General features: G+C 48.2%; 1 protein-coding gene across 1 annotated transcript in view; it reads left to right on the plus strand.

Annotated features, from left to right (window-relative positions):
* The window catches only part of LOC119441397 (cytochrome P450 3A24-like), a 113,047-nt gene that overhangs the window by 57,860 nt on the left and 41,750 nt on the right, over positions 1-13,437 (plus strand). The window contains exons 11-13 of the mRNA XM_037706020.2: positions 8,167-8,258; positions 9,098-9,241; positions 9,672-9,834. Coding sequence (XP_037561948.1) covers positions 8,167-8,258; positions 9,098-9,241; positions 9,672-9,834 — 399 coding nt within the window. The remainder of the gene's footprint in view (positions 1-8,166; positions 8,259-9,097; positions 9,242-9,671; positions 9,835-13,437) is intronic.

The following is a 13,437-nucleotide window of genomic DNA, read 5'->3' on the forward strand; positions in this document are numbered from 1 at the left end:
TTTCCCAAGATTCACCAGCTCACCCATCTCTCGACTCGTCTGCCCTGTGAACTGAATCATGCCATCTTTTTGTTCAAACTGCGACAGTACGAATGATTTGAGGAAATCAGGAAAACGCACCTGGGTTGCTATGCAGGATGCGCCGAGTTTCTCGTTCGCACGAGTTTTACCCGAGTTTGCTCGACGGCAGTCAGTGAACGGAGATAGCAAGGAACGTGCAAAAACAGCAGGCAAAAAGAAATGTCGAGATAAAGCCGCGTATGACAACATGAGCGCACCCTGCGCAGCACAGTGCTTCCACGCTTCGCAATACAGAAGACTGCGCAACAAAACGCGCCAGCGCCGCCTATTGTTATCAACGTATTATCACAATTTAGCAATACCATCACTGCCCCGCTGCCTATCTGCACACTTGCCGTCAGCCGTTTGCCACGCCTTTCTCGGGCGCGTCAAGGGCGTGCCTCCTCTTTCGGGCATAATCTTTCTATCCTCCTTCGAATGCGAACGGGGCACATGCGTTGCATTCTTGCACCTACACTTTCCCTCAATCGAATACTTTAAAATACAACAAATAAAATAACGAACATTTTATTTCTTAAATTGTAGGTTTTTCGTTTTGAATGCTATGAATTTGTGATGACAAACGGAGATCGAGCGAATTATTAAATTTTGCACTTTTCTGCCGTGAGTGGTGACAGTGAGGTGAAAGCTTACAAAAGGATACATTCTAGAGGGTCGCACTCACGAGGGAGTTCATACGGTGAGCAGTCGCCAGGGGCGCTGCAGTGCTATGTTCGATTAAGTCAGTCATGACAATGATCTGTCAATTCCCTGTCTGTTAGGGGAATGGCAACGCAGCGCTGCGGCATGACTGTTCACCGCAGGTGCTTCACTGAGGCGGCTATTACGGCCGCCGCTTTACCAACTGAAACCACACTCTAGCCATAGACACGGGAGCAATGGCTGTAGCCTGTCGCTTCAAAATGGCTGTGCGGTTTTCTAGGGTTCATAGTGATGCAGCACAGTGAAAATGCGCCAGTTTATCTGCGCGCGCGAAGCCTCCGCGATGCATTGCGATGAAGAGAGTGCTGCCCAGCGACACAATACATTGCTTGTAATCGCTTGCCCAGTGAAGGTGCCTCCGTGCGCATGTACGCATAATTTGAGTGTTTTGCTCACTCCAATGTGCTTGCCGATTGCCTCTGCTGCTGAGCTAACAGCAATCGCAGATGGATATCGCAACGACAGCGCAGCAGTCGGATTTTGGCGGGTGAGGGCTCTTGTGTGGAGTTAGGAAATGAGACTTTGAACGCAGGATGGTGTTGCAACTGTTGAGTGTGCCGTGCTTGTGATGAAGAAATGCCATCGCACTGGGTCTAGAAAAGCGAGCGTTTCTCGACGCTGGTCGTGTTTGCGACACTGCGGCTCTGATACATCACTGATGACAGAGAAGCCATCTCAAACGACAGCTGCGAAACGTGGTCGTTGGAAAACACTACGCACTGCTCAGCATCGTCGTCCACCACGGCGCATCGACGCCTTGCAAGCAGTTACAGTGGCGTGCCGATAATTATTTCCTATGCGCTACATCGCCACAATGCAAGCAATGAAACAGTGTTGTGGGGCCATGACAGCGCAAGAAGATACATGCATAAGCCAGCGAAAGTCGACGCTTTGTTCTTGATAGTGGTGCTCAGTGCATCACCGATAACAGTGCGTTTTGCGTGTGTTATTTCGGCGGTCAAGATTGTTGATGCCTCTCCGTTCCGCACCACGTCACTGTTGCCAAAAAATAAGTTGGGTGTGGCCCAAACGTGGTGGGCGCATGCACAAGTTACATGCCTTGCGTGGGGTTGACCAGGACCTGTGGTTTTGATTGACAGGCGAACTCGTGCGAAACTCGTCATCGCGAAAGCCCCCTCGAGTTGAACTCCGGAACATGGCAGCAGCAGCCTGTGTCATCGCATCCAGCGGCAGCAATCGTCCATATGACCGTCTGAACCAAGTTCACCTACATGACCGACGTAGAGTTTCAGCGTCATTTTTGCCTTTCCAAAACGTCAGTGCGCTGGCTGTGTGACGAGTTAGGCGAAGGCCCTCGTCTTCGCTTATGCTTTCCGAGAACAGAATAGTGTGACTAGGTTGCGGAGGAAAAGGTCGTGCGATCGCTTTGGTTCTATCCAACTTCAAGCGCTGTTCGTCCACCGTGCCCCAGCCCAGGCCAGGTCCGCGGCGTCATCGGAGTACTGGGGCACCTGCGAGCACCTGGGGTTCAACCCGGACCAACCAACCTGCGAAGGCGAAGTGGTCACATTATATAGGAAGACTAAAAATGGACGCCGGGCTGCCTTCCGGAAAAACAGGTGGCGAAACCAGTTTTCGCAGTTACACGGTACCGCTGCACGGCACGGGCAGATAGGTGAAGGAAGTTACTTCGCCAACACGGACCGCCTCGGCCGTCCGAACGACCACCTCTCCAGGCGGGAACGTGAGCAAAAGCGTAGACATATGGCTGTTGAAGGAGATGACCGGCGACTTGTTTCCTCTATCGGAACACGCCATCGCCGACTGTAGGAACTACACCCGTGAGGTCGCGAGGGACGAGCTGCTGGCGCCGCCTCCACTCAGTGGCCCCGGGAAGATAGCGCAAATTGACGAGTGCCTTCTTCGCGGCGAGCAAAAGTACAATGGAGGCCGCCTAATGGCGGGCGACAACGTTCCGCCGAGCCGCCAAAATTACGGCGGTGTCATTGGTCTTCGGCATGTTCTGCGCGACCAAAGGGGTGCTGCGACTTTTCAAGGTCGACCGACGAAAGGCGGTGACACTAGGCGCCATTATTGCAGCCAATGTTCAACCGGGTACCTTTATAATTCACGAATTGGCCGCATACAACTGTATCCCAAATTTAGTGGATGCTAATGGGGCTATGCATCAATCTCTATAAGGAGACAGTCAACCACAGCGTGAACATTGTGGACCTTATCATGGGCGTTCACACGCAAAGAATAGAAAGTTATTGTAAAAAAAAAGTGAAGCGCCACCTCGTCAGCGGTAGGTACAGGGCAACTGCACCGATGCTGGAGTCCCACCTGAGATGGATGTGGTGGCACTCAACGGCCACGTGCGCTGCGTTTCTTGCGTTTGTTACAAGCCACGTATCGCTCGGGCTACCCATTATAAAAATTATTTCTTTCCTGCTGTTGTTACAAGCCATCGCTCGGTGCTATCCAGTATGAAGGTGCATCATAAAGTAAAAGAAAATAAAGCATATTTTTCTGACCCTTGTATGAGTGCTTTCCGGCATTCCTGAGTGCTTACATGGTAAGCGCGAGGCAAACCACTTCTGCGCTAGCCGACGCTCACTTCCTCTCGCAGCCTTACTTTGGCGCGAGCAACGAGCGATCTGTTTAAAGCTTAGTGTGAAAACCAGGCGCACATCAACCTTTGCTCGGAAAGGCTAGCGCAAGCACGTAGCGAGCCACGCCAATCCAATCCAAAGAAAAAAAAAGAGGGCGAGCGTCCCCTTGTGGTATAACACGAAACGTATTAAACTAGAATGAGTCTAATACACATTCAGTGTACACCTTGTAATCTTTAAAATGCTTATAACCCACGTTAATGTGACTAATAATAGTGTACTGAATGCATTTATTTCATAACTTGCTTGTGCCTGTAATGCACTCGGTTGAACGACAAACAAGTGAAAGAAGGCACGACCATGCACCGACAGTATCATCACGTGAGCTCCAGTTTGTCGACCGCCCATGTAGCAACGCCCAAGGGATGATAGCCACACAGAGGGAATCTAGATAAACCAATGAAACTGGAGGCGTGCCGACGGACAAACTTTGTCTTGTTGCCATTAGTTCTTTCATCTTGGGGCGTCGCCAGAGCTCGTGAAGATTCCGAGTTCCGCCAAACTCGGCGCATCCTGCATAGCACCCCTGGGGTGCTATGCAGGATGCGCCGAGTTTCTCGTTCGCACGAGTTTCACCCGAGTTTGCTTGATGGCAGTCAGTGAACGGAGATAGCAAGGAACGTGCAAGAACAGCAGGCAAAAAGAAATGTCGAGATAAAGCCGCGTATGACAACATGAGCGCACCCTGCGCGGCACAGTGATTCCGTGCTTCAAGCACAGAAGACTGCGCAGCAAAACGCGCCAGCGCCGCGTATTGTTATCGACGTATTATCACCATTTAGCAATACCGTGACGGTACCGCTGTCTATCTGCACACTTGCCGTGAGCCACTTGCCACGCCTTTCTAGGGCGCGTAAAGGGCGTGCCTCCTCTTTCGAGCATTATCTTTCTATCCTCCGTCGAATGCGAACAGGGCACATGCGGTGCATTGTTGCGCCTACACTTTCCCTCAATCGATTACGTTAAAATACAACAAATAAAATAAGAAACACTTTATTTCTTGAAGTATTTGTTTTTTGTTTGGAATGCTATAAATGTTTGATGACAAACAGAGATCGAGCGAATTATTAAATTTTGCACTTTTTTGCCGCGAGTGGTGACAGTGAGGCGAAAGCTTACAAGCGGATAATTGTAGAGGGTCGCACGCACGAGGGAGTTAACACGGTGAGCAGCCGCCACGGGCGCTGCAGTGCTATCCTTGATAGGGTGCCTTGATGCCCGCGCGCATCGAGGCACTCTAATCCTTGATAAAGTCAGTCATGACAATGATCTTTCCATTCCCTGACTATTAGTGGAATGGCAACGCAGCGCTACGGCATGGTTGTTCACCGCAGGTGCTTCACTGAGGCGCTTTAGATATAGCTTTACCAACTGAAACGACGGGAGCAACGGTTGTCACGGCAAAATGGCTGTGCAGTATTCCAGGGTCCGTAGTGACGCAGCACAGTGAAAATGCGCCCGTTTATCTGCGTGCGGGAAGCCTCCGCGATGCATTGCAAAGAAGAGCGCCCTGCCCAGTGACACAATTTATCGCTTGTCATCGCTTGCCCAGTGAAGGTGCCTCCATTCGCATGTGTACGCAGAGTTTGAGTGTGTTGTTCTCTCCAATGTGCTTGCCGATTGCCTCTGCTGCTGAGCTAACAGCGATCGCAGATGGATATACGTAACGACAGCGCAGCAATCGCATTTTGGCGGGTGATGGCTCCTGTGTGCAGTTAGGAAATTAAACTTCGAACGCAGGAAGGGGTTGCAACTATTAGTGTGCCGTGCTTGTGATGAAGAAATGCCATCGCACTGGGTTTAAAAAAGCGTGCGTTTCTCGGCGCTGACCGTGTTTGCGACACTGCGGATCCGATACATCACCGATGACAGAGCAGCCATCTCAAACAACAGCTGCGATATCTTAACGTTGGAAAACACTACGCACTGCTCAGCATCGTCATCCACCACGGCTCATCGACGCCTTTCAAGCAGCTACAGTGTCGTTCCGATAATTATTTGTGGTGCGCTACGTCGCTACAATGCAGACAATGAACCATGTTGTGGGGCCACCACAGCCTAAGATAGACGCATAAGCAAGCGAAAGTCGCCGCTTTGTTTTTGATAGTGGTTCTCGATCAGTACATCACCGATGACAGTGTGCTGTGCGTATTTTCTGTCGGCGGTCAAGATTGTTAATACCTCTCAGTTCCGCACCACGTCGCTGTTGCCGGAAAATAAGTTGGGCGTGGCCCAACCGTGGCGGGCGCGTGCACAAGAGTTACATGCCTCGCGCGGGGCGTGACGTATGGTTTTGATTGACAGGCGAACTCGGGCCAAACTCGTACATCGCGAAATCCCCCTCGAGTTGAACTCGGGAACATGGTGGCGGCAGCAGCAGCCTGTGTAATTGCATCCAGCGGCAGCAAGCGTCAATATGACCGTCTGGACCCGTTCACCTATATGTCCGACGTAGAGTTTCAGCGTCATTTTTGCCTTTCCAAAACGTGAGTGCGCTGGCTGTGTGACGAGTTAGGCGAAGGCCGTCGTCTGCGAACATAGGGTGGCGGGCAAATGATGCTATCCCAGCGCAGACTGGTTTGACTAGGCTGCGGAGGAATAGTTCGTGCGATCGCTTCGGCTCTCTCCTGTTTCAAGCAAGCTCTTCCACCGCGCCCCAGCCCCAGGCCAGGTCCGGCGTCGTCATCGGAGTATTGGAGCACCTGCGAGCACCTGGGGTTCAACCTGGGCCAACTAATCCGGTGCAACAGGTGCCAGGAATCAGTTTTCGCAGTTACACGGTACCACTGCAGTGCACGGGCAGAGAGGCGAAGGAAGTTACTGCGCCAACACGGACCGCCTCGGCCGTCCGAACGACCACTTCTCCAGGTGGCAAATGATTTGGCTCACGTACTGTGCGAGCAAAAGCGTAGTCATATGGATGTTGAAAGAGGCCGTAGACTTGTTTCCTCTATCGGAGCACGCCATCGCCAACTGGAGGAGCTACCCCCGTAAGGTCGCGAGGGACGAGCTGCTGGCGCGAGCTCCACTCGGTGGCCCCGGGAAGACAGCGCAAATAGACGAGTGCCTTCTTCGCGGCGAGCAAAAGTGCAATCGAGGCCGCCTAATGACGGGTGACAACGTTCCGCCGAGCCGCCAAAATTACGGTGGTGTTAAAGATGGTGTGGCCCATGGGTCTTCGGCATGGTCTGCGCGACCTGAGGGGTGCTGCTACTTTTCAAGGTCGACCGACGACTGGCGGCGACGCTAGGCGCCATTATTGCAGCCAATGGTCAACCGGGGACCATTATTCATAGTGACGAATTGGCCGCATACAACTCTATCCCAAATTTAGTTAATGCTAACGGGGCTATGCCTCTATCTGCATTGGGAGACAGTTAACCACAGCGTGCACTTTGTCGAAACCAACACGGGCGTTCACACGCAAAAAATAGAAAGTTATTGTCAAAAAGTGAAGCGCCACCTCGTCAGCAGTGGGTACAGAGTAACTGCACTGATGCTGGAGTCCCACCTGGGATGAATGTGGTGGCACTCAACGGCCACGTGTGCTGCAGAGACCCTTTCTCGCGTTTGTTAGAAGCCACGGATCGCCCGGGCTACCAAGTATAAAGACTCTTTCCTGCGGTTGTTAGAAGCCATCGCTCGGCGCTAGCCAGTACGAAGGTGCGTCACAATGTAAAAGAAAATAAAGCGTAGTTTTTTTTATTCTTGCATGAGTGTTTTCCGACATTCCTGAGTGCTTACACGGTAAGCGCGCGGCAAACCACTTCTGCGCTAGCCGACGCTCCCTTCGTCTCGCAGCCTTACTTTAGCGCGAGCAACGAGCGATCTGTTGAAAGCCCAGTGTAAAAAGCAGGCGCACACCAATCGGTGCTCGGAAATGGGAGCGCAAGCACGTAGCGAGCCGCACCAATTCAATCCAGAGGCAAGAGCAACGAGCGATCTGTTCAAAGCCCAGTGCGAAAACCAATCGCACACCAATCTGTGCTCGGAAATGCTAGCGCGAGCACGTAGCGAGCCGCGCCAATCCAATCCTGAGGAAGAAAGAGGAGGGCGAGCGTGCCCTCGTGGTATAACGCGAAACGATTAAACTACAAATCAGTCTAATACACATTCAGTGTAAAACTTGTAAACTTTAAAACACCTATACCCTACGGTAATGTGACTAATATCATTGTACTAAATGCATTTATTTGATAACTTGCTTGTGCCTCTAATGCACTCGGTGGAACGACAAACAAGTGAAAGAATGCATGACCATGCACCGACCATATGATGACGTGAGCCCCAGTTTGTCGACCGCCCATATGGCAACGCCCAAGGGATGATGGCCACCCAGAGTGAATCTAGATAAACCAATGAAATTGGAGGTGTGCTGACGGACAAACTTTGTCTTGTTACCATTAGTTCTTTCATCTTGGGGCGTCGCCAGAGCTCGTGAAGATGCCGAGTTTCGCCAAACTCGGGGCATCCTGCATAGCACCCCTGGGCTCGTATTCACAAGAAATGTTCTTGGCCTTAAAACAGTTTACAAAGGTAGACGCCAACCAATCATGATATTGGACATATAGTTAGAGGCGTCGCACAACCAATGGCAAACAATTATGAGCAATAGCATTGTCAATTCGTCCGCTCGTTCTAATAAACATGATGCCTTGACAACGACACTGCATTATGTGTTCAGACAGAAAACCTTCGCAGATCCTAACCGTTTTGCTTTTCACCGCATTCCTTTTTGATACCACAGGGGAGTTCGCCATCGTATGACGAAGTTTCCAAACTTTCGTACTTGGACGGCATTGTGCAGGAAACGCTGCGAGTGATGACACCAACGCCGAGGTAATGTGCACATGTCCAACCCCTACGTATTGATAGCAGCTTTTTAATCTACCTGATGTTCAGTCCCAAAAGTGTACAATCATTGCATTCTACCGGTGCTAACATATGGGGCAGAAACTTGGAGGTTAACAAAGAAGCTCGAGAACAAGTTAATGACCGCACAAAGAGCGATGGAACGAAAAATCTTAGGACTAACGTTAAGAGACAGGAAGAGAGCGGTGTGGATTAGAGAACAAACGGGGATAGCCGATATTCTAGTTGACATTAAGCGGAAGAAATGGAGCTGGGCAGGCCATGTAATGCGTAGGATGGATAACCGGTGAACCATTAGGGTTACAGAATGGATACCAAGAGAAGGGAAGCGCAGTCGAGGTCGGCAGAAAACCAGATGGGATGATGAAGTTAGGAAATTTGCAGGCGCAAGTTGGAATACGCTAGCGCAAGACAGGGGTAATTGGAGATCGCAGGGAGAGGCCTTCGTCCTGCAGTGGACATAAAATATAGGCTGATGATGATGATGATGATGATGTTCAGTAGCCATCAGGAAGTTTTTATTTGATGATTTGTCTTTTGCATTAGAAAGCATCTGAAATAGTGTGCTACACGCGAACAAGCAACTTATTGAGAAAAAGATTTGCTGACGGACTTAACATGATGGCTTTCGAAAGCTTGTGGTAAGTTTGAAATAAAGTCAGCGAGTCACGAGGTTTACCCATTTGTTGACCTTGAGATTAGAAAATGCTTTTGATTTAAGCGTCAACGGAATATGGCGAGTATAAATTGATGTTGCGTTCCTCCGTTTGTTGCGTTCCTCCGTGATGTTGCCTTCTTCCGTTTAGGATCGAGAGGTCAGTTGCGGAGGATTACATTCTCGGAGACACTGGCATAAAGGTTCCCCGGGGCTGCAACATTTTAGTACCAATCCAGCAAATGCACAACGACCCTGAATTCTTCCCAGACCCCGATGTTTTCAACCCTGAAAGGCAAGCTCTGTTGTTGTTTGAATTTTTCAGCTGATGATTTTAAAATAAAGGAAATACTGAGCGGTATACGATGGGCCTACGACTTAATGTGTGGACGAGACCAAGAAACTGCTCCGGTACAGAAGTACAGCAGAGACCTTCCTGATAGCTAAAAACCAGATAATTATAGTGCACGAGGCAAATGATAAATAGTGATGTGCATGCAGGTCAAAATGCAGAAAGAAACCCGCAACGGTCACCTCCCATGGCAGGCTATTTGATGAAGGTTGCTTTCTAGGACAAAAAGCTTGAAACTGGTTTAGGATTACGTTTGCCACTTTATCTAAAGTACTTATTTTCAGCGATATAAACGCTCCCAAAATCAGCATGTTTGTTCTATGCTGAACTGGCATCGAAAAACATATTTTGTTTACTTGATCGCTTGTCACAGGTTCAACGAGGAAAATATCAAGTCTATCCGCCCGTATACGTACCTGCCTTTCGGTGCTGGCCCACGAAACTGCCTCGGTTCGAGGTTTGCGATTCAGATCGTGAAGACTTGCCTCCTCCACGCAGTCCACAACGTGCAGTTTGTAAAGTGTTCCAAGACCAAGGTAAGGATATGTTTATCGTGGTCACACACACACACACACGCACACGCACACACACACAGACACACACACACACACGCACACGCACACGCACACACACACACACACACACACACACACACACACACACACACACACACACACACACACACACACACACACACACACACACACGCACGCACGCACGCACGCACGCACGCGCATCATACATACACATAATTTCATTTCATTTTATTTCTTTAAAGACCCCACGTGGGGGTATTACATAAGGAGTGGGGTCAGCAAAACATACATGACAATGCCACATGTGTTTATATACAGAAAAAGTTATTTAAATTTCCAGCCAATGATGATGCACGGGTGACGTCGGCGATATGTTGGGGAAGGCCATTCCAATCTTTAGCTGCACGTGGAAAGAAGGAAGCTGAAAAAGTGCCAGTTCGGACCTGTGGACGAAAAACTTGAAGGGTGTGGCTGGTGCGGTGAGAAATGTACGATGCTGGTATGATGTAAGGTGCACGATTAAGTGATGAGTAATAGAACTTGTGGTACAGTAATAGAGTGGCTATGCGACGGCGAACTGTGACAGGCGATATCGCAGATTTAGTTTTTAAAGCTGAAACACTGACGTCATACGAATAAGAAGAATGGATGAACCTTGTAGCGCGATCTTGGACTGGTTCTAGATCGTTAATGAGGTTAACATGATGCGGGTTCCATATGGCAGATGCGTATTCGAGTTTAGGTCGAACGAGTGACTTGCAAGCGAGCAATCTTACGTGATCTGGGGCGAGGCGAAGATGACGTTTAAGAAATTCCAGTGCTTTGTTTGCTGATGATATCGCGTTAGTGACATGTGCATTTCATGTTAGGTCATTAGATAATGTAATGCCTAAGTATTTTAAAGACGATACGGATTCTACGGATTCCTTAGCGATTTTGCATTGAAATGCATGAATCTTGTGTCGACGGTTAATGGAAAGGAGCTTGCATTTGCTATAGGGTTCAGAGTCATGAGCCAATTTTTACACCAGTGTTGGATGTGGTTAAGATCCTGTTGGAGGGCTTCTTGATCAGTAGTGTTAGTTACTCGGTGGTAGATAACGCAGTCGTCAGCAAACATTCGAATTTGGCAATATACATGCAGTGGAAGGTCGTTAATATAAATCAAAAACAAAAGAGGGGCGAGAACGGAACCTTGTGGGACACCTGATGTTACAGGAAGAGGATTAGACGACTGGTTATTTATGATGACTGATTGAGAGCGATTTGAGCAAGCGACAGGCTGAATCCAGTCATCCAGTGGATATAGCTAGACGGCAGCTGCAAAATCTCAAGCAAAGGAAAAGTTGGCTGCTGAAACAACGGAGCAAAGGTAGACCAGAATATCAAGTTATAGAGAAGCTTGCCAAGCGCGGAAGCGTGCATTAATGAAACGCTCTGTGCACAGTCTTTGCAAAATCAAGCCAAACAGACCTTTCGCTCGTGATAACTAGGTTTGCAAGAGTTAAACCTCAGCCAATTTTTTTATATACATTCCGTCGACGATGGGACCGCCACCCCGAGGAGCCGGAGGAAACTAGACACGCGTGACATTTCGACGACACCGCCACCACGGGAGAGCGGAAGATATATATATATATATATATATATATATATATATATATAGGGAAACTAGATACGCAAGCGCTTGCAACACCGAACGTAGACATGGCCGACGTGAGTCGCACAGCGGCAAATCTTTGAGAAACCTTTAGTATCTACCTGGGAGTCTAGTATTCTTGAAAATGGTGCCGATTGATAACTATTCTACTCAAAATGCATATCCGAGGGACGCCGACTAGCCATCTGTGGAAAAAGACGACGAACGCGCGAGCAGTGGCACGAGCGCGTTCGCGCGGTACCCGAGTTTTTGCTCACGTAGAACAGAAATGCACGAAACCCTCGCCATAAACACCTTCGCTGTAATAAAAATAAGTTTTACATGCCAAGAACACTTACAGTGGAGAAAAAATATTTCAATACATGCAATGAAAAGTTATCCAGAAAGAAAAGTATGGGCGAGTGTCAAGGTTTACCCGTTTTTCGGGAGCAGGCATATTTTAAGTGCAGTTGAAAATTTAATTGTTTCTTTTATGTGGCGTGGTATTTCGTTACAGACTTTCACTCTGTTTCATTGCAGTGATCGCTCTACATAAACATTGTTAATGGGTGGAAGATTGAAATTGTGTAATGTGATGCATCTATTTAGGTGGGACGAAGAAGAAAATAGTGATATATGAAAGGGGTTGTTGTATTCAGTGACCCATGGGCGGTACCAGCAATATTATGTTTTCCTAAGATGTCAAAGCTAAAATTTCCATTTCATGAAACAACGGCGCACTTTGTTGATCATATATAGTATTGGTTATTATTGTATGATTTTGCTTCTGCAGTTTACATGTGGGTTCAAGATATATTTTAAACACCCAAACCCATGAATCGACGTAGTATGACCGGTGAGAATGGAAAAAGGTGAAATAAAGAACTCAGAGAATATTACTATTAAAATAATTTCTAGCCATCAGTAGCATATTACACCCAGACCCTGATTTAGCGCATGCTGAGTTGATATGACTTTGTTAGTTTAGCGGCTGTCGAAAATTTCACCCAAATATTTGAAATTTGACGGCTGCTCAAGCGGGCAGTTGTTTATTATTAGGCAAAAAAAAAGATCATTTCATGAAGGTTGGTTACGGGAGCGAAAAAAACGTGCATTTTGTTTGCTTTGCATGAATTGTTAGTTTGTTCGCCGAAAACCACCTACAATTGTTTTTAGTTGTGTAGGCGCCGACTGCGGGGGGGGGGGGAGGCGGGGGGGCTCCGGGGCGGGAGCCCCCCCCTCCCCCCCACCTCCCGCCCATAAAGTGTCATTACCGGAGTTCTGTTACCCCCATATTTTGAGGATTCTTTTGCGTTGCCTCTACCTTTTCACTTTCGTTGTGGCTAAAAGCTTACGGCATCATTGTTGCTCGCGGACGTGCACGGCTTTTTATATTTTCGCTTTAATTCGGCAAATCCTGACAATAGGAGGACAAGTGCATTAGAAGCACCAACGGCGGCTACCTCATCCTTGTTTCCTGACTTCAACAATATTTTTTTTAGATTTCTGCTGAGAATACCATGCACAGACACAATATATGTAAATATATAGGAAAAAGCTTATTTTATTTTTTAAGGACAAGGAGGTAGCCTACTAAATGGATAGCCTATGCCTAGAGAATGAATATACATGTATGTTCACCTCACTTCAAATTACCTTGAGTGCTTTTTTGACCCTGAAAAAACCTGCAGACTTCAGTGACCCCTTCGGCAGAGTTTTCTATCAACGGCGTCTGAAAAGCATGTGAGTGATATGTTTCTCAATATTGATTCTCTTTCCAGTAGGCAATGCTAACGACTGGCGACAACAAAAAAGCTCTTCTAATTATTTACAACATTTACGCATTAGGCGTGTTCAGCAAATACTTTCAAAAATTCTTTATTAAAGGTTGCCTGTGACAGATAGCACAATTCTGATGAGCTGGCCTACTCGAAGAGGCGGAGATTACTTGACCTAAAAATTGC

This window comes from Dermacentor silvarum, chromosome 2 (genome assembly GCF_013339745.2).
Source record: "Dermacentor silvarum isolate Dsil-2018 chromosome 2, BIME_Dsil_1.4, whole genome shotgun sequence".
Taxonomy (NCBI): Eukaryota; Metazoa; Arthropoda; class Arachnida; order Ixodida; family Ixodidae; genus Dermacentor; species Dermacentor silvarum.